The 24296-nt window shown below is 51.0% G+C and overlaps 1 protein-coding gene and 1 long non-coding RNA gene across 9 annotated transcripts in view; one reads left to right on the top strand and one right to left on the bottom strand.

Moving 5' to 3' along the window:
- The first annotated feature begins 151 nt into the window (after nt 1-151).
- LOC136165861 (uncharacterized) lies at nt 152-12783 on the top strand. 2 transcript variants are annotated; one of them, XR_010662836.1, is made up of 3 exons: nt 152-268; nt 12234-12339; nt 12435-12783. It is a non-coding gene; the product is annotated as an uncharacterized lncRNA (long non-coding RNA). The 2 variants fall into 2 exon arrangements; XR_010662831.1 differs by having other exon boundaries at nt 12418-12783.
- Nucleotides 12784-15719: 2936 nt separating this feature from the next.
- The window catches only part of ADGRL1 (adhesion G protein-coupled receptor L1), a 47702-nt gene continuing 39125 nt past the window's right edge, over nt 15720-24296 (bottom strand). For 4 of the 7 annotated variants that reach the window (XM_065917600.1, XM_065917603.1, XM_065917604.1 and 1 more), the window contains 13 exons: nt 24008-24191; nt 23717-23839; nt 23011-23225; nt 22542-22712; nt 21910-22119; nt 21575-21795; nt 21264-21330; nt 20687-20778; nt 19902-20070; nt 18267-18636; nt 18057-18185; nt 17880-17897; nt 15720-17434 (listed from right to left, as the gene is read on the bottom strand). In XM_065917600.1, coding sequence (XP_065773672.1) covers nt 16692-17434; nt 17880-17897; nt 18057-18185; nt 18267-18636; nt 19902-20070; nt 20687-20778; nt 21264-21330; nt 21575-21795; nt 21910-22119; nt 22542-22712; nt 23011-23225; nt 23717-23839; nt 24008-24191 — 2712 coding nt within the window. In that variant the 3' untranslated portion in view covers nt 15720-16691. The remainder of the gene's footprint in view (nt 17435-17879; nt 17898-18056; nt 18186-18266; nt 18637-19901; nt 20071-20686; nt 20779-21263; nt 21331-21574; nt 21796-21909; nt 22120-22541; nt 22713-23010; nt 23226-23716; nt 23840-24007; nt 24192-24296) is intronic. The other 3 variants (XM_065917601.1, XM_065917606.1, XM_065917602.1) reach the window with 2 other exon arrangements.

Here is a 24296-nt window from a genome sequence, read left to right as displayed (position 1 = left end):
GCGCAGTCAACCGCCGAGTGGTGGCGCACTGCGCTCGCTTAAGCGGGAAGGAAGGGCGGCGCTGGACTTGCAGTGATTGGCAGGCAGAAATGGGGCGGAGATAAGGCAGGCTTTCTGAGAGATGATTGGCTGAATTGGCTGCGGGGGCGGGAGAAGAGAAGACTCGGCCGGGGATTCGTGGAAGTGGAGCGGAAGTCGACCGCTAAAGCTGTTGAGAAGAGTGTGAAGAGAAAGGAGCAGCGTTTGCGGCATCGGCGTCTGTCAGCAGGTGAGCGTTGCCGGAAGTTTCTCTAAGGGGCTCCTGGCCCCGCAGGCCCAGCAGCCTGGGAGTCCGTTGTGAACGTTGTGAACGTTTAACTCACCCTTGAGGGGAGACGGTGCCGCGGTAACGCGGCGCTCTGGGGCCCGGTACCCGGTCGGGCCTGGTTCGAATCAGGTTCTTACTCGAGAGCCTCTGGGGAGGTTTCAGGTGGACGGCCCTAAATGGGATTTGGAATCCGGCCTCTGCCACGCACCACCCGAGGCCTCGTTTTCTTGCTCATTGAACGGGGTCATGAAAATTTACTGGCCTGACTTATGACTACATAATACATCTAGAAACTTCTCTCCACTCCCAGGCGTAGGCGGGACCACCGTCGCCCCCTGTCTGGAAGACTCGAGGGACCTCCGCACTCCCTCGCTCCGCTTCCACCGACGGCAACAAACCTAATCTTATAATTTTCTTTAGTAACCACGTTAAAAAATAAATATATATTTTAATATGTTAAACTTAATGTAGTATAGCCACAATATCATTTCAACATGTGATCGGTATTAAAATAAACACGAACCTGAGGTATCTTTTATCTTGTTACTTAGTATTAACGATTTGAAGACCTGTGTGTTTTACACGTTACACATCTGTGATCTGGACGCTACGTTTTCACCGGAAATAGTTGAGGTTTCATAAAACTTACAGTTGAAAGGGAGATTCACATGCCCAAATGTTTCCCAGCATACGTTAAAATTTCTCATGAACCCAATCTCATGTCAGTGATAAATTGAGATATTAATTGATGAAAGTTAAGCGACGTGGAATGTTCTGTTTCACAGTGGTACTAGCCACATTCAGTTGCTTGTGATCCCCTGTGGCTTCCGATATTGGATAGCCAATACCAACTTCAGCCAAACTGACCTTCTTTTTGTTTCATAAAATCTGACATGACACCCCCCACCTCTTTTCTGGTGCCTCGTTATTCAAGTCTCTCCTCAGATGTCTTCTGGGAGAATCCAAGAGCCCCCTGAACAGCCTTCAAATTCGTAGAACGTAAGCCTGAACAGTACATTTCAAGCCGCTAGCATTTCTTATCCATCCTTTGTAGCCTCATGATGCTCAGAATATTTTCTCTTTTTTTTTTTGTATCGCCATCTCAAATTAAGTAGGATTAAAAAGATTTTTCCCCCCATTGAAACAATTTGGCTGCAGGAAAATTCCCTTTATGATTGGCTCTGGGCTCTTGGCAGTCATTGGGCATCCTTAGGAATTTTTGTGACTTGAGAAGATCAAATTTTCAAATTATTTCCAAATGTAATTCAGTTGCTTATAAATATGAAATTTGATGAAGTTGTTTTGTTTTCTAGATATTAAACAGTTATTAATTACAACTTTGTAGTTTTCTTTCTGCATCGTGGAAGTTTTTTTCCTTTATCCTCAGCCCCAACATTTTCATAGCCCCTGAAAAGTTCATCAGTCACAAGCATTATGTCTCTGTCTATAATGTCTTCTCTCTACAGCTGGCTGAGTAATCTTCAGTTGTAAACCAGATCATGTCATTACTCTGCTTAAAACCTTCAAAGGCTTATCATACTTAGGATGAAACTTAAGATCTTCACTGTGGCTTAGGAGGCCCTGCACAGTGGCCTCAACTGACCTCATCTGCCAGTCTCCCTCTTGTCACCACTCCCAAGCCCTGCTGGCTTTATTTCCTGTCTTTCAAACACACCAAACTATTCCTGCTGCATGGCTTTGCACTTGCTGTTCCCTCTGCCTGGAATGTGTTTCCTTTAGATAATTGGCTGTCTCATTCTCCTCATATATGGTTCACCTCAGGTGTCTCTCCAGGAGAAGCCTTCTTGGACCACCCTAGTTAAACTAGACTTTCATTAATCACGAAAGCCTGCTTATTAGGAGTACTTATCAGAATCTGTAGATATGTTGATTTTTTTTTTTTTTTTTTTTTTTTTGGCTCTGCTGCATGGATTGTGGGATCTCAGTTCCTTGACTGGGGATTGAACCTGGGCCACAGCAGTGAAAGCCCCAAATCCTAACCACTAGACCACCAGGGAACTCTTATCATCCCTCAGTAGATTGAAAGCTGGTTGTGGACAGTGATCCCACCTGTCTCATACAGACCTCTCAGTGTATTTCCAGAGCTTAGCATAGGACCTCACATGTGGGAAGTTTCCAGTAGATTGTTTTTAAAAAAGAATAAATCTATATAAAGGGCTTACATGATACCTGGAGTGTGAAAAGTACTTCATAAACAAGAAACATTAGCAGTGCATAGTCATCATTTTTCTTAATATTTCAGGTGTACTCACTCAAAAAAGAATAAGAAATGCTATAACAAAGTACGTTTTTACTCCTTACCCAGCTTAAGAAGTAAAACATTAGGGATGTAATTGAAAGGCCTTATATATCCCTGCCTCAAACCTGTTCTTCCCTTTTTTCACATGTAACTATAATCTTGGATTTAGTGTTTGTTTATTTTTCTGTACCTGCTTGTACATCTTTAATAGATGTCTTTAAACTATATATAGTATTGTATGTCACGTTCTACAACTTTATAGAAATGATGCTGCTACAAAGTCTGGGGAAAACCAGGCACAAGCTTCCAGAAGGCCTTTCCTGGTGAAGTCACAAGGGACTCCTGAGTTCCTACAGCAGAGTTGTGACAACAACTCTGTGTGAAATGTCTACCAGGAATGCTCAGTACCCAGGGTACTTGGGGCAGGAGGGGGCTAATCAAGTTTCAAACTTCCAGACTCCAGAAGGAAAGCAGTTGTGGACACAAACCGCATTGTACAGTTTAGGCACAACGAACCACTTGTATCATTTAGGGAGTGGTGGGCACTCTCCATTCACTTCACTCACCTCAGTCGTGTCTGACTCTTTGCGATCCTTTGGACTGTAGTCCACCAGGCTCCTCTGTCCACAGGATTCCCCAGGCAAGAATATTAGAGTGGGTTGCCATGCCCTCCTCCAAGGGATCTTCCTGGCCCAGAGATCAAACCTGCGTCTCCTGCATTGGCAGGCAGAGTTCTTTACTACTAGCACCACCTGGGAAGCCCTACAGAAGTGATAGCTGTACACAAAAGAGTTAACTGTATCAGACCTGAGACCGCTGTCCTTAGAAAGGCCTATTTGCAAGGTTGGTCCTGCCTGGTGTATAGGAATTTGGATTTCAGGAGTGTTCCCACCACTCCCTAAATGATACAAGTGGCTCGTGGTGCCTAAACTGTACGAACAATGTGGTTTGTGTCCAACACCTGCTTTCCTTCTGGAGTCTTGAAGTTTGAAACTTGATCTGCCCCAGGTACCCTGGGTACTGGGCTTTCCTGGTAGACATTTCACACGTGTTGTCACAACTCTGCTGTAGGAACTCGGGGAGTCCCTTGTGACTTCACCAGGAAAGGACTTGAACCTGGTTTTCTCCAGACTTTGCCCCATGCACCTTTGCTCTTGGCCGATTTTGCTTTGTGTCCTTTTACAGTAAGAAATCATCGCCTGGGAAATTCCCTGGCAGTCCAGTCATTAGGACTCCGTGGTTCCGTGGCAGAGGGCATGGTTTCAGTCCCTGGTCAGGGAACAAAGATCCCACATGCTGCATGGTGCAGCCAAAAACAAAAACCCAAACAAAATCATACCTTGAGTAGGCTAGATGCTAAATTCTATGAATCCTCCTCATGAATCATAGAAGCTAGGGGCTATCTTAGGGACCCCCAACGCAGTGTCATACCAGACTTAACCCCATCACGGCTGGAATTAAGGGGAGGAAGAGCAAGGGCACAACATTTAAGGAGACACTTACCCTCCAAGTCACACAAGTGTCAAACTGTACTTGCATGACTGAAGGCGAGTGCCTCCTAAAATTTTCACTCTAGACACCTAGCTTGCCTCTGGTGCCAGCCCTGCCTTCTGAAGCTTGCTTTTTTTTAGTCAAGCATAATACTTTTAAGATGTATTTGTGACACATGTATAGCTCCAGTCATTTATTTTCCCTGCTGTATCGCTCTGCTGTGTGATGTGGTAGCCATTAGCCTTGTGTGGCTATTTTTTTTCCAGTTAATCCAAATTAAATGAAAATTTAAATGAAGGGTTACTTCGCCACACTTCGTGTGTTTAATAGACACCATGGCTTGTGGCTGCCACATTAGACAACTCCAATAAAGAATGCTTGCGTGATCACAGAAAGTTGAGACAGAATTTACTTATCCATCCACCTCTTGCTTGTTATTTAAGCTGTTTCCACTTTTCTTTTTTTTTCTTAAATTTAAAAAATTTACTTATGTTTGGCTGTGCTGGGTCACGTTGCTGTGCTTGCTCTTCTCTAGCTGTGACAAGCAGGGGCTACCCTCTAGTTGCAATGCATGGGCTTCTTACTGCGGTGGCGTCTCTTGTTGCAGAGCACAGGCTCTAGGGTTCACAGGCTTCAGTAGTTTTGGCTCCTGGGCTCTAGAGGACAGGCTCAGTATTTGTGGCACGTGGACTTAGTTGCTCCTCGTCATGTGGGATCTTCCTGGACCAGGGATCCTAACCCTTGTCTCCTACATTGGCAGGTGGATTCTTTACCACAGAGCCACCAGGGAAGCCCAGTTTCCAGTCTTCTACTCTTACAAACAGCACTGTAGTGTTCATTGTTGTGCATGGCTCTTGGTGTACACATGCAGGAGTTTCCCTAGAATGCATACTTAGGAGATGATTTGCTGAGTTTGGGGACTATTCACCTTGACTAGATATTGCCAGTGTGTTCTTCAAAATGATGGATCCAGTTCTCACTCCTGCCAACAATGTTGGTGTTACTGTGTCCTTATCACACTTGCTGTTGTCAAACTTTTACATACTTGTCCTTATGATGGGTGTGAATTACTGGTTTCAGTTTGCGTTACCCTGATTAACAAAAGAAATTGAAAATTTTTCAAATTTGTTGACCATTTGCTTTCCATGAATTGCCTGTTCATATCTTTGTCCATTTTCTTGCTGGGTTGTCTTCATTTTACTGAGTGCAGGACTTCTTATAAGTGAGGTGTGCCTTTTTGTTGGTATGGTGTCTTTTTCTATTGTAAACAATGTTTATTTGGCTGCACTGGGTCTTAGTTCTCTCTAGTTGTGGCTCGCAGGCTTAGTTGCTTTGAGGCATGTGGGATATTGGGTCCCCACCTGGGGATCAAACCCAAATCCCCTGCGTTGCAAGGCAGATTCTTAACCCCTGGACTGCCAGAGAAGTTGCTCTATGGTATCTACTGATGTTCAGAATTTATTATTATTAATGTCATCATCATCATCATTATTTTAATGTTATCAGAATTATAAATCTACTTATAATTTGTGTTTTTTGTGTCTTGCTTAAGAAATCTTACTCTGAGGTCAATAAGATGTCTTACTGTATTTCTTCTGGAAGTTCTACTTTTCATATTTAGGTTAAAAAAAACTGGAATTTATTTTTGTTTATGATGTGGGGTAGGTTTAATTTTCAGATGGATAACCAGTTGTTCCAGCTTCAGCTCCATTTATTGAGTAGTCCAGTGGTTCTCAAAATATAGTCCCTTGGGGGATCCCTAAGAACCTTTTAGGGAATCCATGAGATAAACTGTTTTCATAATATTCTAAAGCATTATTTGCCTTTTTCATTTGTGCTGTGTTGTCTGTGCACTGTTGCTACAAAAGCAGCAGTTGGTAAACCTGCGGGCCGCTTCCAGGAATCAGTGCAGTGTCACTGTATTGTGTAGTGGTCATTATTGTACTCCTCACCACCTCACACACACTCAGTGTTGAAACAGTTTCACTGAAGAATGTCCTTGAAGGAGCAGTGAAAGTAGTAATTGTATTAAAGCTTAGCCCTACAGCAGGTCTGCCTAATATTCTGGGTGGTGAAATGGAGCATTTGTATAGAGTACTTCTGTTGCATGCTGGAGAAGGACCGTAAGGAGGTAATGCACTTGTCCAGTTTGAGTGGAGGTGGAACTGCCTTCTTTTTTCATGAACACCATTTTTACTGAATAATCACTAATTATTATTCAGATTAGGATATTGATCATGTATCTTCTCAGAAATGAATGAAGTGAGTTGTCACTAGGAGGAAGATTGATAGTGTGTTGTCAGTGATAATATTTGCGCTTTTAAGCAAAACAGACATTTGGGAAGCTTTTATTTATCACCATGAGCCTGATAACTTATGTATATATATGGCTGCTCTGGGTCTTAGTTGGGGCACATGGGATATTCAGTCATCATTGTGGCATGTCAGATCTTTAGTTGCGGCACGTGGGATCTAGTTCCCTGACCAGAGATTGAACCCAAGCTCTATTTGGAGCATGGAATCTTAGCCACTGGACCACCAGGGAAGTCCCCAACTTTTCAGTATTTGAAGGCTTTCCTGATGAGATCAGTGGTGATACAATTAACATATATTTTAAAAATACTGTATAGTGAAATATAACAACTCAGCATATTAATGTTTTCCTAAAGACCAATGCATGATGTTACACAATCAGTCATAAAAGATCAAAATTTGTAAAAGAGAGCAATGAGTTCCAGTGTAACAGTATGAAAAGTTTATTGATACAGTTTCATACTCTACATTGTAACTAACTTTAATACACCACCACTTGTTGAGTTTCGGTATAGTAACCAAATCGGTATAGTAACCAAGTAAAATATCCCAAATTAGTTGAAGAGGCTATAACACTCCTCCCTTTTCCAATTGTATGTCGTTGTTAGGCTAGCTTTTCTTCATATACTTCAGCCAAAACAGCATACTGCAACAGATTGATTGTGGAGACCTATGTGAGAATCCAGCTCTTTCATTACACTAGAGGGTAGGAGCGTTACAGAAATGAAAAGCAGTGCCATTCTTTTCACTACCTGTGTTTTAAAAATATACAGTTAATTTTTATTAAAATAGGTTATTTTAACATTTAAAAGATTCATTAGCTAATTTAAATATTTTAAATTTTTCTAAGTTTCAATTTTCAATTTAGTAAATATAAATAGATATAATCTCTAGTTCCATAAAGAACAGCTCATTAGGGTCCTCATTAATTTTTTTAAACTAATTTTTTAGAACAGTTTTATGTTCATGACAGATTTTTCACATCCCCTTCCGCCTCACATATGCATAGCATCCCCCACCATTAACATCTACCACCGAAGTGGTAAAATTTGTTACAATTGATGAACCTATACTGACACATCATTATCACCTAAATGTACAACTTACAGAAAGGTTCACTGTTGGTGTACATTCTATGGACTTCAACAAATGTGTGACATATATTCATCATTATAAATCATACAGAGTATCTTTACTGCCCTAAAAATCCTCTGTGCTCCTCCCAGATATCCCCCTCCCTACCATTATTTTTAAAATAAGTTTTTAAAAGAGTGAAGGGAGCTCAAGACCAGAAAATATCAGATCCCCTGGATCAATCCATCCTTTTTCTAGTGATTTGTAATCTCTGCCTAGAGCAAGTTTCCATCTAGCCACAGGTCTCTTCCCTCAGATTTTTTGTCTCTTCTCCTGCCAACACCCCATTGTGCAAAATATTAACACACTTATAACCAGTCTTGGGAAGGCTAGTTCCCCACCTAGTTCATTTGTGTTGGTTATCCTTGGCCTTTGTTCCTACATAGAAAGTAGGACACACAAATACTTTTTCCTGTTGCAAAAGTAATATATGTATAATGCAAACAGTTTTTAAAATACAGAGTTGCAAGAAAGTTAAAGTTACCTCTGTTAATATTCTGATGTTTAGCTTTATATTCTGCATATATTTTTTTACATTTATACACACACATACAGTTTCATATTTGTATATACACACTTTTTGTATATTCATGCCGTCACAACAAAAGTAAAGTCATACTTTTCTTGTTTTTATATATAGGTTTTTACCCTTAGGATTATTATGAATATATTTTCACATCATTTAGTGTTCTTCTACATTATCATTTTGAATGGCCGCATGGTGTTCTGTTTATGGATGTGCATTATTCACATAACAGTTCTCTGTGATGAAATTTTAGATTATCTAGTGTTTCACTCTTAGAAGCCTTGTTGCAGCAAAGCTTCTTGTCGCAGTCTTCATGCACTTCGGCGTTTCCTTAGGATCAGTTCCCAGGAGAGGACTAGTTAGCTTAAAGTGAGGACTTCAGTTGTGAGAAGCTGGGATCACTTGGACAGAGGCAGAGGGTGGTAGAAAACGTGGGGCAGGACAGATAGAAGAGTTGTGATTACAAGAGTTTTCATCAAGGAGAAGCCCAGTGACATAGGAAGGGATATAAGTGGGAGTGGGTCCTGTCATCGCAGCTTGTTGCCGTGACTCAGATGTTTGAAAAGGTGAGCAAGGAGCAGGATAAGCCTGAGGAGTGACTTCCCTGGGGACCCTGCGGTTCAGAACCCATCTGCCAATGTGCAGGACACAGGTTTGGTGTCTGGTCCAGGAAGATTCCATATGCCACAGGGCAGCTAAGCCCAGGCACTGCAACTACTGAAGCCCATGTGCTCTAGAGCCCATGCTCTGCAATAGAAGAAGCCACGAGAAATCCTATGTACCGCAACTAGAGCGTAGCCCCCGCTCACTGCAACTAGAGAAGGCCCATGTGCAATAACGAAAACCCAGTGCAGCCAAAAATAAAGAAGAAAGAATAATGTATCTCAGGGAACTCAAACAGGGGCTCTGTATCAACCTAGAGGGGGCAGATGGGAGGGAGGTTCAAGAGGGAGGGGACATATATATACCTGTGGCTGATCCCCTATAGTTCAAACGGTAAAGAATCTGCCTGCAATGCAGGAGACCAGGGTTCGACCCCTGGGTCAGGAAGATCCTCTGGAAAAGGGAATGGCAATCCACTCCAGTGTTCTTGCCTAGAGAATCCCATGGACAGAGAAGCCTGCGGGCTACAGTCTGTGGGATCTCAGAGTCAGACACGACTGAGTGACTAACACAACACATGGCTGATTCATGTTGAGGTTTGACAGAAAACAACAAAATTCTGTAAAGCATCTATCCTTCAATTAAAAAATAAAAGAAAAAGAATAAACCTGACAATATTGTGGGGATAAAAGGGTAGCCTCAGCCTAGCACCTCTAGACCTTCCCAAGAGTTCATGGGGGAGAGGAGGTTTTCTCAACGGCAGAGGCTCCAGTGCTTTCAGTCCTTTGGGAATCTGAGAGAATCCTCCATTGCTCTGCATCAGGGCCTTCCCTCTAGCTTAACTCACATGAGTCCACTCTGGATAGTCTTCTAACATACTGGCTACGTAGGGACCATCAGGGTGTGGCACAGTTTGTGGGCGTCTCCTCTGATGTGGGGAGCCCATATAGTCCGGCCCATAGTGTGTGCCTAGTGGGCTTGGCAGGAAGTGTGTGTGTGTGTTGGGGGTGGGGGGGGGGGTGGCTGGGCAACTGCAGTTGAGTGTAGACAACCCTAGATGCAGCCCCTGGGGTCAGAAGACCAAGATGGAGGCCTGGTCGAACTTTCTCTTATTAGCCAGGTGAATGTCGGTGTGTTCTTAAACCTTTCTGGACTTCAGCTTCTGCAGGTGTAAAATGGAGCGAAGTAAAACCTGTCTCATTGGGTGGTTGGAAGGATTAAATTGGACAGTATGCGTAAGGTGTCTACAGGGTGTGGGCACTCTGAACTGCTTCGTAATCTTACTTGAGTAAGTCATTTAATCATTCTTAACTTCAATTTCCTCATCTGATGTGTGGGGATAATAATATATATCTTATGATTATTAAGATGAAATGTAGCAAAGAGCTTTGAAAGGAGTCTCAAGTGTTACTGTTCCTGGGCACGTGCATATGGTTGCCCCCAGTATGGAAGGGTGCCAGTAACAAGCCCTGGGGGTCACAGGTTGTCAGGCACAGCAGGTTTCACTGCATGTGCGGAGGAAGGAGTCGTGTGTGCCGTGCTGGGAGAGTAAAGGGCAAAAAGGTGGAAGAACTGGCCTTGTTGTAGAATCTCATCTTATGCCAGGATTACATTTCAAAGAGCATGAGGTCAGAATCATATATAATTAAGTTTAACTATGCTTAAATCTCCCGAATTTGTTTACAGAGCATCTCTCAGTAAGTCCAGTAGAACTAGTTCTTCGTCAGCATAGAATATAGTTGGGCACCAGCTAAACTGTTGAACTTAGGTTTCAGGGCCATGCTGAGCTAACATCAGCATCACACAGAACAGTGTGTGGGAGCTGAGAGCTGCTGAGGGAGGGGTTTTAACTTATCTCAGGCCTACTCTGGGTCTGATGCTCAACTCAGCTTTATTTCTTTTAACAAATATTCATTGAGCACCTCCAGTGTGTCAGACACTGTGCTAAACAGTAGGAAACAGCAGTGAAAAGAAAAAGACCCTTATGCATTATATTCTTGGGCTTATCTTGTGGCTCAGCTGGTAAAGCATCTGCCTATAATCTTCCCTGGGTTGGGAAGATCCCTGGAGAAGGAAAAGGCTACCCACTCCAGTATTCTGGCCTGGAGAATTCCATGGGCTGTATAGTCCATGGGGTCGCAAAGAATCGGAAGTGACTTGTGCATTATATTCTAGTGTGGGAGGTGGGGAGGCAGACAATAAACAAGCAAAAAAGATAGTTTGTGAGATGGGAGACAAAGCAAGACAGGGGTTAGGAAATTCTGAAGCAACAATTGCCATTTAAATGGAGTAGCCTGGTAAGGCCTGCTGGGAAGCTCTGATTTTTATATGCCCTGCCAGGAGAATAGGTGAACCCTAGGAACAGCCGGTGCAAAGGTCCTGAGGCAGACAGGAGATTGTCTGCATGTTTGTGGATGGTGAGGACCCCAGTGTGACTGGAATGGGGGGAAGGAGGAGAGCCATGGGGATGAGATCTGATACTGGAGAGCCTTGTGGACCATTTTATTGTCCTGGCCCCTTTTTCTGGGCCAGGAGGAAGCCTTTAGAGTTTTAAGCAGAGGAGGGACAAAAATATGCTTATTGAGATCACTCTGGTTTCTGTGTTGAGAAAAGCCTGAAGAGGGACAAGGGAGCTAGTTCGTGGACTGTTACTGTGGTCCTGGTGAGAGAAAGAGGGGGCTTGGACCAAGGTAGTGAGAACTAGTTAATTCTGGGTATTTTAAAAGTTAAAGCCACTATTGCATCTGCTTCAGATTAGACGTGGGGTACGAAACAGCGAGTGAGTTCAAGGGAGGCTCCAAGGGTCTTATCTTGAGTCTTAGGATGGACTTGCTATTAATCAAGGTGAAGCTGGTAGGAGGAACTGGAGCAGGTGTGTGTGTGTGAGTGTGTGTGTAGTTGGGTTCAGGACACATTACATTTGAGATCTTACTAGACACCCAGGGGAAGATGTGGAGTGGTTCATTGGATGTAAATGAATCTAGAGCTCGAGATAGAAGTTCAGGTTGGAGCTCTACATTTGGAAGTCATCAGTATAATAGATAGTACATCTGACCTTGAGCAATGCAGGAGTTTGGGGTTGTGCAATCCAAAATCCATGTGTAACTTTTTTTTTTCTGGCTGCTCTACACAGCATGTTCCCCAACCAGGGATTGAACCCTTGTCCCTTGCAGTGGAAACACAGAGTCTTAACCACTGGACTGCCAGGGAAGTCCCTCCATGTATAACTTTTGTTTCCCCCAGAACTTCACTACTAATAGCCTACTGTTGACTGCAAGCCTTACCAATAACATAAATAGTAAATTAATACATATTTTGTGTGTTATATGTATTATATCCTGTATTCTTACAGTAAAGTAAGCTATAGAAAAGAAACTATTACAATCATAAGGAAGAGAAAATGCATTTATAATACTGTACTATATTTATCAATACCATAAGTTTACCTCATCTGTCTACAAGATGAACTGTCTCTCGGTACCTATATCAATGTTTTCTTATATAATACAAAAAACTGTAGATGTTATACATATTCCTAACACTGGACATCAAAAATGAAATTAGGTAACTGTGAAAAAGAAATTCATTTTTACTTACAGGTATAATGCTTCACACATTGGTAATGAAGAAGCAGTAATGATTGCTTTATGGGAGCCTTGTGTGGTCTGTGGTGCCCATGTATGGTCTGTAAGTCTGGAAGTTTTGGTAAGTTTTAACTTCAACTTTTTATAATCAATATGTATATATTTTATGATTGTTGTTTAGTCACTAAATCACGTCCAGCTGTTTTGTGACTGCAGGGACTGTAGACTGCCATGCTCCTCTGTCCAGGTGATTTCCCAGGCAAGAATACTGGACTAGGTTACCATTTCCTTCTCCAAGGGATCTTCCAACCCAAGGATTGACCCAGGGTCTTCTGCATTGGCTGATGGTTTCTTTACTACTGAGTCACCTGGAAAGCCTGCATTTTATAGTAATAAATGATAAAATAGTATCTATATATATTTTATGCATTTATGACATACCTTTCTTAATTTTAATATTTCTAGGCTATACCTTTTACCAATTGTTGCGAATCTCCAAAAATGTTTCCAATGTACTTATTTAAAAAAAAAAATCCTCATCTGAGTGGACCTGTGTGGTGGTGTGTTGCTCAACGGTCAACTATATTTAAAACCATGAAATGGGATGAGATCTTCCAGGGAGTGAGTGTAGGTAGAGGTCCAAGGCTGGACCCTTGGGCCTGTCAGCATTAAGAAGTCAGGAGATGAGAGGGAGCCAGAGTGGAGACTGGGGAAGGAGTAGCTGGGGAGGGGAATGGCAGGGGGCGGCACCCCAGATGCCTGTGTTGAGGACAGACGGGCATGGAGAAGAGGCCCTTGTGCTGTTTGGTCATTTCCGTCTCTGAACACTGGCTGCTATATTTGAGAAAGTGAAATACACATGATGCCATTCCACTATGCTGTCACGATAAAAAATGCACCACTCCAGTAATGTGTGGGAGTCTAGGAATGGCAGCTGGAATCACACATGGCACAGTGTATGGTTCCTGGGCTTGGCCTGTGGACAGAGGTCCGGGCCAAGAAGGGCTTGGCTGAGACATAGCGTGTGGCACCGTGGCCTAGCCCAGAGGCTGGGATGTGCACCCAGGTGCTAGAAGCCTGTTTCCCTACCTGTAAGATGGAGCACTGGTACCCTCCACCCAGAGCACTTATGAGGCTTGAGAAAAATTGCACCTGAATTGCCCAGCTAGGCCCTTGAGCCTACCAAGTGCTGGGAACATGGATGGCTCTGACTCCCCAGGCCTCTGCCATGAGTTCTGAACAGCAGTGCAGGCTCCTCTCTGTCACAGCCTCAGGGATGCTGTGAAGAGCCGCTCCAGTGCCTGTCACCACACCCCCAACGCGCCCCCCCCACCGCAGTGAGTCATGCCACTCTTGTCATTCCAAGAAATCTTAATTTCTTTATTGATTTTTGACTCAACAATTTTTTTTTTAACTTTTTGTTTTTTTCTGAAACGTTCTTGTTGTTATGAGCCTTTTGTTTTGTTCTCGTTAAATGCACTCGACCCAAAATTGGTTTGGCATATCGAAAAGGAGACCAGGAGGGACTGGGGTCATGGGAGAAGAGGGGAGGGGGCCCGAATGGACAGAGAGAAACTGAGGGTGAGAGAAGAGGAACACGGAGACAGTGAGAAAGACACAGGGGAAGAGGTGGAGACACTGAGAGAAAGGAAGGCAAAGAAAACCAAACCCGCCCCCCCCAAAAGAAACCCAAAACACCAAACCCGGAGAAAAATAATTAACAAGATTTCAAAGCAAATGAATTCAGGAGCCCAAGGAAGGGAGTAGGAGAGGAAACCAAGACCCTTCCTCCTCTATACTGTCCCAGCTGGGGTGGGGGCATCAAGGCACCAGGTCTGGCAGGGGTGGGGGGACACCTGGGCGCTCAGGGTGGCCTCGTGCTGGGCTGCAGTGTCTGGACCTACCGACCAGAGGGCCCTGCCACACAGCTCTGAGGCCTGGGAACCCACCTTGGGGATTCTGGCTGGAATGGGAACCCCGGGGCCCGCTGCACCCTCTCTCCCCTTGATTGTCAGAGTCTGGAGAGATAAACGGAGGACTGGGCAGGGGAGAGGAAGCGGGACGCCTTGCTTGCCTCCAGTCCCCTGGGACCTCTCCCCCCAGCCTCCCCCCCCCCCCCCACCTCTTCCAGACCTCTCTGCTGGTGCCAGAGGCAGTCTGACTCTCTAGCCTGGCCGATGCTTGGGCCAGGCCCACCCTTCCACCTACCCTTGTCTCCCAGCAGCTCTCTAGTCCCCAGAGAGGAGTTCTGGCCTAATGAAGTCAAGGAAAGTCGTGGAGCGGCCCCATACCTTCCTCACGGAGCCACCGGGGCAAGACTGTTCCCATCCTTCCCCTCCCCGTTCAGACCTGCCCATAGTCTGGTGAAAGGGGTCAACCCTCCCAGAAAACAGATGGAACCCAGCCTTATCTTCTCCCCACACCTGTGCCCCGGCATGGGACAGACCACCTTCTTTGGTCTGGCCCCTTCTCCCCTAACTGATGGGGGCCAGCCAGCCCCAGCTCCTCAGGAGAAGGGAGGGGCTTTCTAGCAGCAAAAAGGGTCCCTCCAGCCACCCCTCCACCCCTTTTCCCCAGTTCCTCCCTAGAGTCCCTCCCCCTGAACCCAAAGAAGTTCATGGCAGCAGCAGGCTGAGACCCAAAGATGTTTGAAAACTCATGGCACTTGTGAGAAAAGAGGGACAAAAGAGATGAGGGGTCAGAGCAAAGGTGGAGGGCTACCCCTGGGGAAATGGCAATGACAGGGCTGGGCTATGGCAATGGGACTATGCTACCCCCAAAGAGGTGGGGGGGGGTGCTGGGAAGGCCAGGGAGACAGACTGGAGAGGGGGCAGGGAGAGGTCCTCAGGAGACACCCCAGCCGGGCCCTAGTACCTGGCTTGCCTCTCCTGCAGGAGGGTGGGGGCAGGCAAGGTGATCTCTCGCTTCGGCCTCCCCACCCCGTGAGAGACGACCACCTCACCACTCCCAGTTCTTCCTTCTCAGTCCTACCCGCCCCCAGCAAACACTGCTGCCCTCATTTTCCTTCCCCTGTCAACTTCTCTAGGCAGGAAATCAGCCCCTTCTTCCCAGGCCCAGAGTCCCAGAAGCAATATACAAGAAGCAGGAACTCAAAAGGGACAGCGCAGCCATCTCGGCAGAAGCATCTTTGGGCGTGAGGGTGCCTCCCCGGGCCACAGGGATGGGCGGGGGAGACAGGCCGAGCCCTGGGGCAGGCAGTGAGGTACACGCCCCAGGAGGGCTGACTGATGCCAGGGAGAGGCAGAACGGGGAGAGGCGACAGAACCAGGTGTCAGGGGAAGGGAACGGGTTCTTTGTTTCGATGTTGCTTCTAGATTGTTTGTCTCTGGATTGTAAAAAGCTGCTCTGGTGGCCCGCCCACCCCGGCTGGAGGATGCACACGTACATGGAGAAGTCCTGGCTGCCAGGGCCCAGCGGCGCAGCTCTGCTCCGGAGAAATCCCGGGCTGGCCGGGCCGCAGGCTCCCGGTGGCTTCAAGTGATGAGATTTTCTTTCTTTCTTTTTTTGTCTTTTTTTTCCTTTTCCATTTCATTGAAATATTTACAGCAATGGGGGAAGAGGAGGAGGAGGAAAGGGGGGGTAAGAGGGCCCCCTAGGGAAAGATCCAAGCCCAGGACCCACTCCCCAGGGAGCTCCAGACCCAAAATCTGCTCCCCAGATAGCCGAGCCCACAGGACTGGGAACTGCTCAAATATGGCCACCCCTGTGGGCTGGGGGCCCTGCGGGGAGTTGTGCTTCATCAGGAGTCGCCCCAAGGGAGGGGGTCATTGGGTGCACTCAGGGAGGGCTGAGGGGGCAGGCTTGCCGGGAAAGCGGGGACAAAGCAGAGAGAAGGAGCTTCAGAGAAAGTTCCACCTGTAAACCACCAGCCACAACTGCCCGTTCCTCTCGCCCTGGGGCTTTCTCCCCCTCCGAGGGCTCTCTCCCAGGCCAGAGGCCCCAGTCTCTGAGGAGGAGCATGGAACTGGAGTGCAGAGGAACCTGTCCATCTGTCCTGCGCCCACTGCTCCATCTGGGTGCAGCCGGCAGCACTTCCGGCTGCAAAGAGAGGAGCAGCTGCCAGGCTTCATCCAGCAGGGCCTTTGGCCCAGGGCAAGCAGAACCCTCATTTCCCTCCAGGGAGCAGGAAGGGTAGGGGGGCGGGGGAAGTCAAGGGTGGGTTGCACCCTTCCAATGTCTCCTTCCTCACTCCCCTGGGGACCTCTTGGCTCCTCACTGCACTTCCCCCGAATTGAGCTGGTGCACATGGCTGGTGGGAAACCCTGTCTGTGAACCCTGCACCTCGGGCCCCCACAGCGGAGCCCCCAAGGGGCCTGGAGGGCCCACGGCCAAGGGGCGCCTGGAGAGAGTGGCCCATCGGCCACTGTCTCCATCTGTCTCCCGCTCCCACCAGAGCCCCACCCAGGGGCCCCTCCCTGGCCCGGGCCACCAGCCCCCGGTCCGTGAGGTCCCTCAGAGACTGGTAACCAGTTGCATCTGCCCGTCCCCGTCGGGCCCTGGCCCCTCAAGGCCCGGGGCCGCCAGGTAGCCCTCGTGGCTGGGCCGCCGCACCTGGTAGTAGCCCTGCAGGGGATTCCGGGCCACCAGGGCCGGCGGGCGCGAGGTGTAGTAGATTTCCGGGGGGCCGGGGGGTGCGGGTGGGGGTGGGGGCAGAGCCTCACTGGGCCCCTCGGGGCTGCTGTCCGGGTAGGAGGGCGAGTCCCGCAGGTTGGCCCCGCTGGCGTAGAGGGAGTCCCGGCCTGGAGGCGAGGAGAGGGGCCGGCTGGTGGCTCCGTCCTCCGCCGTGCAGCTCTCCGACTCGTCCAGATCGCTCTGGTACAGCACCGACTGGGCCCGGGGCAGCAGCAGTGGCTCCTCCAGGGCCTTGTAGAGAAGTTCGATCTCGGCCCGGTCAGCGCCCCCGGGCCCGCCGGCCTCTTCCTCCCCGCCGCCCCCCGGCACTGGCGGCACAGGCGGCTCCGGTGGTGGGGGGCCCTTGGCCCCGCCGCTGCCCCCCCGCAGGTTGTTGTGCACCAGCTCCGAGATGATCATCTTCTCGAAGGCAGCGGCGTCGGCCAGGTTCCGGCCTCGAGGGGGCTCAGGGGCCCCATCCCCCGGAGGGAAATCCCCGCTTCGCAAGGAGTAGCTGTTGTTGAAGTTGCCGTTGAGGGGCAGCGTGTCCATGCCGCAGGCTTCCCGGCCTCCCAAGGGGTGCTCTGCAGGCAGGAGGGAGCAGCTCAGGAGGGGACCTGGGCAGTGGACGGGATGTGGGCCGCGTGGGAGGTGGGTGTCTGCCTTCCCCTGGCTTTTCCTGGGGTCTGGGGTCTTCTATTCCCTCTCTCCCTCACTGGCAGTGGGGATACTAGCTCAGCAGAAGGTGAGTGGGGGTGGATGTGGGGACCGATTTCCCCAGGGTCCCCTCCCACCTGGGGGCTTGGAGACTCAGCAGTATGAGCCTGGGTGGCCAGGCCCCTTTCCCATGATCTCCATCACCTTCACTCCCCACCAAATGCAACATCATCCAGCCAGCTGCCAAGCCAGAGACTCCTGTCTGTGTGTGGGGGGGCACCCCAGTTCTTCTAAGATGGGGTCACCAGAGGGGGCCACTGTCGCATTCCCCTCCCACCCTTGGAAACGTCACCAGGAAACGGTCACACTTACTGGGTTCCCGGTAGCTCCCTGAAGGTGCCAGCCAGGAAGGAATAGAGAGAAGATGAGAGCAGGCTCAGAATGCTGGGTCTAGACTCTGTCCAGTTGGGGAGGCACGAGGGTGACCCCCGTAGAGACCCTCCGCACCCCCAGACCTGACACCCTCTCCCGGCACCAGCATGCGCTCACCTGGGGAGTTGAAGACTGGGGGCGAGGAGGGGTTGAAGCCCACCGACTCGGCAATGAGGGTGTTGTAGGGGCTGGTGCCCCCACGGGGCTGCAGCACAGGGTTGGTCAGCAGATGGTTCCCCATGGTACCTGCCCAGGAGGGAAGAGGTCACGAGGCAGCTGGGAGAACCTCAAAGGGAGCGCAGGTGGGGCTCAGGAGTGCTCCCTCACCTCGGTTCAGGGTAGGGGTGCTGTTGATGTCGCCTGCCATGAAGGAGGATTCTGTCTGCTTCCTCACGGTGTCGTTCCACATCCTCCGGATTCGGCTCTGGGGACGTAACCCAGACGTGAGGGGCCCTTGGGCCGCCCGCCCTCCCCGGGCCTGATGGGCACCACCAGGGACCTGGGCAGAGAACTGCCCCGCCCCCTTGGGTTGGCCCTCAGCGCCGGGGCGCCGGCCCTGCCTGCGTACCTGGGTCCCTGTGTAGTAGCGGGTGTTGCTCCGCATCGCTGAGGTCTTGAGTGAGCCGTGCGCGCCCCCGGGCGGGGAGCGGATGCAGCAGTAGGAGTGACGCAGGCACTTGCTGTACTCCTTATGCACCTGTGGGGGAGGGGGTGAGGACGACAGGCAGTTGGCAGTAGGTGCCCCAGCCTTGGCAGTCCCGAGACCAGGCTCCTGGTGGGCATCAGAAACCCCGCCGTCTCCTCCTGCCCCCAGCGGTCAGCCTAGCAGGCTCTCTTCTCACTCAGGCCCGTCCTCCTTTCTCCACCTTCACCATTAAGTCCTCCTCTGTTCATTCGCTCAGCACATCTTCAAGGAGCATCTTCTATATGCCAAGTGTGGTTTAGGCCCCGAGGACAGATGCAAATCAGAACCAAAGCCCTACTTCTCAGAGCTGGTATCTTCCAGCAGAGAGAGACTGAACACATCTACAACATCAGTTCGTTACGTAGAATGTCTGCTCAGAGAACCATGGCCGGGGGTTAGGCGGGTGCTGGCGGCAGGGGTGGGGGTGGTGATGTCCAACAGACGGGGGAGCGGGGGGACTCACTAAGGAGACATTTTGGCAAGGACCTGAAAGAAACAAGGCAGTGGGCCCCGCAGATATCTGGGGAGGGGCAGGGGACAAGCCTTGAGGAAGGTCCACGTCTAAGTGTCTGAGGGAACAGAAGACACAGCATGGCTGGAGGAAAGGGAAGCAAAGGGGGAGCCCAGGTTGGACCCTGTGGGCCGGCAGGAGAGCTCTGTAAGCTTGTCACTGTTGCTGTGTGTCCAGTGAGGACCTTTGATCAGAGCGGGAACACAGCTGACCTTGCAGCCAAGACCAGTGATCCCTGCCTTCTTCACTCCCCGTGTTGCCTTACCCACCTCACTGTCCTCCGAGATCAACAACGGCCTGACTGGGGCTCCCCACTCCTTCAAGATGAAGTCTAACACTCCTTGGCCCCGTTCCCCTGGCTTCCGTCTTGAGTCTACAGCCTGTATGCTCTTCTCCACATTCCTCTGCTTCTGTTACCTCTTTAAAGATTCAGACTTTAACACCCTTTATTTAAAAAGGAAACTTCCTGTCACCACAAAACTCACGGTTTACCCTGCGACTATTAAAGTAGGAAATGTTCTGTCTGGGTGGCACCCAGGCACACCTCCACACGCTTAATCTACACCCCAAGCTAAGTCCCTGCCCTGAGCTCTCCTGACTTTCCACATCTGTCTTGCTTTCTCATTCCTCTGGGCTCCTGTATCTTGCTGTCTTCCAGAACCCTCCTCACCCCCGGCTAGAACCTGCCTGAGCCTGTGCTTCCCTCCAGGCAGACACAGGTCCCGCTGCAGAAGGCAGGCCCCTGGCCCCCTTCCCTGGAACTCACCTTCTTCTGTAAGGCGCAGTGAAAGACGAAGATGAAGACCCCCTGGAAGGCATTGAAGGTGGTGAAGAGATAGGCCATGACCACCGATTCCTTGTTGATGAAGAGGAGGCCGAAAGCCCATGTGAGGCCCAGCAGGAAGAGCAGCGCAATGGCCCCCAGGGCCCAAGATCTGGGGGGGTGGGGAGGAGACAGGACGTCAGAGTCCCCGCCATGCCCTGCTGCGTGTCCCTATTCCAGCAAGCCTGGACACTGCCCTGGCGTAAGCGGGCCTGCCCAGCGACCCTCATCAGCCCAGCTAGGCCTAGGGGGCATGTGGAGGTTGGGGGGACGGTCAGGGTTCTCTGAATAGCCGGTCATTCTCCTGCATCCTTCATCCTCTTGGCCACACTTCCAAACCTTTAATCTATCTTCTGTTGCCTATTTGTCTTTAAGTTACCCTGAAACGGACTCGCGTATTTTTTTCGGCCACCTTAAACGACTTGTGGGATCTTTAGTTCCCCAGCCAGGGACTGAACCCACACCCTCGGCAGTGAAAGCACCGAATCCTGACCACTGGACCTCCAGGGGACTCCCTGGACTTGCTTTGTGAGCTCAGTCTCACCCTATGCAATGATGGCCATGTTTTCTAATACTCATTACACAGATACATAAACAACATAGTAAAACACCACCTTTGTCCTTAGAAAGCAACACCAGAGGTGAGAACACCACCTTTCAGGAAAACCTAGGAGAGGCTGGGCCCAGCTCAGAGGTGCCAGGGCAGGGGTGTGGGGAGGGGTGCTCACTTAATGTTGTCGAGGCGACTGGAGTCAGGCTTGAGCACAGACGAGCTCCGGACCATCTTGTGCAGAGTCACCATGAGGAACACCAGGTTCACCTGGAGGCGGGCAAGGGGAAGGCTGGCCCGCAGTCCCTCTGCCTCCGAGCAGCGGCTCCTGACCACATCTCAGCTCCCACCCCCTGCTTCAGGGTCCCCTCTGCTGCTGTGTGTGCTCCGTTATGTCCAACTTTTTTGCGACCCCATGGACTATACCGCCCAGGCTCCTCTGTCCATGGGATTTCCCAAGAAAGAATCCTGCAATGGGTTGCCATTTCCGGCCCCTCGGTGCCTGACAACTGGGGCAACTTAATGTGGCTCTTGGAGCTGGGGGGACAGGGCCCAGGGCCTGACACAGCGGGAGCTCACACCACAGCTCCTAGACAGACAAGCCTCAGTGCTGGAGCTTTACAGATGCAAGCTGCTCTTTTAGCCTCAGTTGGCTGCTCAGTTTTCAAGGGCTTGGGGAGAATGGGGGTCTGGGGGTCAGAGCTGGTCTGGATGAAGGACAGACTCAACGCTGGGGATACTGCCTTCCAACTCACCACAATGACAAAGGAGACGGGCCCAATGAAGCTCCAGATGAAGTAATTGTCCACTCGGAGCCAACAACTGTAAAGGAAGCAGAGCCGGGAAGGGAGGGGTGGGGATGGGGGGCGGAAAGTGAGGCGGGCGGGGGGTGGGGGGTGGGCGGTGCGCCCTTCCCTCCCTCTGACTCCCAGGGCCCAGGGACTCTAATGACTGGGGCCCCAGAGCTCAGGAGAAGGGAGGCCAGTGCCCTGAGGGTCCTGGCCCCAGGGAAGCTGCTGAGCAGGGAACCAGCAAGGAGGAGAGACTGGGTGGAGGGGGCACTCACGCCTTCTCGGTGCCGTAGCTGCGGTAGTCGATGGCGGCCGCGATGCCCACCACCAGGGCAGGGAAGCAGTACCCGCCCAGGTAGTAGTACTTGGTGCGGGAGTACTCGCTCTCAAACACCTCCACCAGCAGCAGGTAGAGGTGCACACCCTCCAGGCACAGCCAGGAGAAGGCGGCCAGGAAGAAGTAGTGCAGCAGGCCCGCGAAAATGGGGCAGGCGATCTGGGGGCAGGGGTGGGGAGGCAACACAGGTGAGGGGCTGCCCTGGCCGCCGACCAGCCAGTGAGCATCACCTCCCTGCCGCCCCTTCCACTCCTGCCCCAGAGTCCCACCCACCTCATACTGAGTCTTGTCTATCCCAACGAGGAACAGCAGCTCTGCCAGGAAAAGGTTGATGCAGAGGTTCTTGTGGATAGTGTTCCGGTCGGTCTGCAGTCCCCGCAGGAAGCAGAAGGTGGAGATGCAGATGGCCAGGCAGACCAGGGAGATGACGATGCCCACCCAAGTGATGACCGACAGCAGCAGCTCATTGATGCGGCCCTGGTACTGGGGGAGGAGCAGGGTGCATGCTGAGCACCTCCGGCCTTGCACACACGGACCAGGCCAGGGGCCACGAGCTGCAGCCCACTGGGCCTTCTGCCACCTACCTGGCCTTCCACCCCACCCCGGTCAACTAGCCAGGCCCCCACCCCTCTACAGATGGCATGCTCACTTCCCATTCTCTGGCAGGCTTGTGGCGAGATGACAAAGGTTGACACCAACTTGCTTCTCCAGCGGGCCTTGGGAGAAGGTGGAACTTGGACTAGGGAGAGCCAGATATGTGGCCTCCTGCCCTGGGCAAGACTCGGGCCCCCCATGCCCATGAAGGTGGCCTTCCCTGGCACCACCCAAGCAGTGCTCTCTGAGGCCATGCAAGGCTGGGCCAGCAAGCAGGCCCACCAAGAGGAGCGGGACGCCAGCCAGCTTACGATCTCGCGGTGCGCCATGAGCACGGCGAAGTTGGTGAGGTGGCTGCAGGCACACGTGGTATGGGTCTTGTTGGACTCCACCAAGCGGCAGCCCTGGGTTGACCAGTAGCCCAGCATGGAGCGCTCTGAGTAGTTCCAGAAGGAGCAGTTAGCGTTGAAGTGGTTCTTGGCCTGTTGTGGGGTGGGGGCCGGGGGGTCAGAGCTGGGAGTCCAGCCCTAGCCCTCACACCCCACCATGGAGACAAGCAGGAGAGACACGCCTGGGGCTTCCGGCTCCAGGTCACAGCCTGAGATCTCTGGGGACAGATGGCCCGAGCTGCTAAGGTGGGGGCCGGGGGGCTGCTTCTCCAGGGAGGGGTTGTAACTTGCTCTCGGGGTGAGCGAACACACTGTAGGGGGTATGGAGCCGCAGCCTGGGAAAGCGGAGGGTGCTGGGACACTCACGGAAGGACAGGGCATCTCAGCTCACCTCCAGGTGGGCCACAGTGAAGATGACAGGGTCCATGAGGAAGACTCGGCTGGACTCCTTGTTGATGGATGCCGCGATGACCTGCGAGTTCACCACCAGAGAGGCGCCCCCTGGGCCCCCCGAGCCTGCTTCGCCCGCCAGCTTCACCGTGGCGTTCTCGGTGGACAGGAAGAGGCCCAGGTTGTTGTAGAGAATGAAGACAACCTTGACCACTCCTAGGTAGGACAGGCCCAGCAGGTGTGCTGTCAGCTCCTGGCCGGTGCCGCCCTCCAGGTGCACTGGCCGCTGGGACCTCTGAAGTCAGGCTGCCGCCCAGGCAAGTGGGCTCTGGGAGCCCTTCCGCGGGACCACTGCTCAGTTGCAGGCAGTTCCCAATGGCAAGGTAGTGGTCCAGGACACACCTCACCCACCTCTCACTTTCTGAGCAAATCCCTAACCTCTCCTGGCCTTAATCTGAAATGGCACAACCTGCCCTAAGCTCTGAGGATCAACTGCTGTCACACAGGATTGACCTCTCCAATCTGAGGTTCTGTGGGGTTTTGTGGGGTTCCCCTGAATCCCTCGAAATGTTACACTAGCTTGAACGAAGGACACCTCTGTGTGTTGCTATGGGCTCCAACCTCTTATCAGAGTCTTCAGCCTGATCAGAGTTAAGAACTTCCCCGTGAGAGGAGCTGGGGTGCTGGCTCAGGGTTGGGACACTGACCGTTGCGGCTGTTCTGCTTGATGGTGTTGGCAGACAGCTGGATTGAGTTCTCGCTCGGGTACTCCTGGGGGAACACCAGCTCCTGCACTTGGCCCTCAGTGTTCAGGACTGTGACCTCGAGGACTGTGGGGACACGGGGTGGCAGGGCACACAAGGTTGGGGTCTGTCCACAGTCCAGAGGTCCGGGCAAGGTTGAGGCCCAGGGTAGCCCAGGGGTGTCCAGGAGGAACAGGGACCCACCCCATTCAAGTTCTGCACCCCAACTTGCCCCAGCGTGACAGCAGCACTCACCCACGTTCTGCTTGGCGGCCAGAAAGCGGGCCGGCTCCCTGACGTTGTCCGCCAGCAGGAAGGCGCCCTCCTCCAGGACGTCCAGCAGCATGGTGGCCGTGTGCACCTGCTCGGTGGCGTTCATGTCCTTCCAGGACTCGAGGGCCTCTGGCCGCAGGAGGTTGTCCACCGTCTCCACCACAGCCTGCAAGTGTGGCGGGGCAATGCTGCGACTTCCCCGTCCCTCAGTCCCTCCAGCTGGGTTCTGCACCCCCTTCTCCGAACCTCTATCCCCCGGTGCCACCTGGGG

The sequence above is a fragment of the Muntiacus reevesi genome, chromosome 1 (assembly GCF_963930625.1).
Source record: "Muntiacus reevesi chromosome 1, mMunRee1.1, whole genome shotgun sequence".
NCBI lineage: Eukaryota > Metazoa > Chordata > Mammalia > Artiodactyla > Cervidae > Muntiacus > Muntiacus reevesi.
This window is presented reverse-complemented; position numbering and strand designations above follow the sequence as displayed.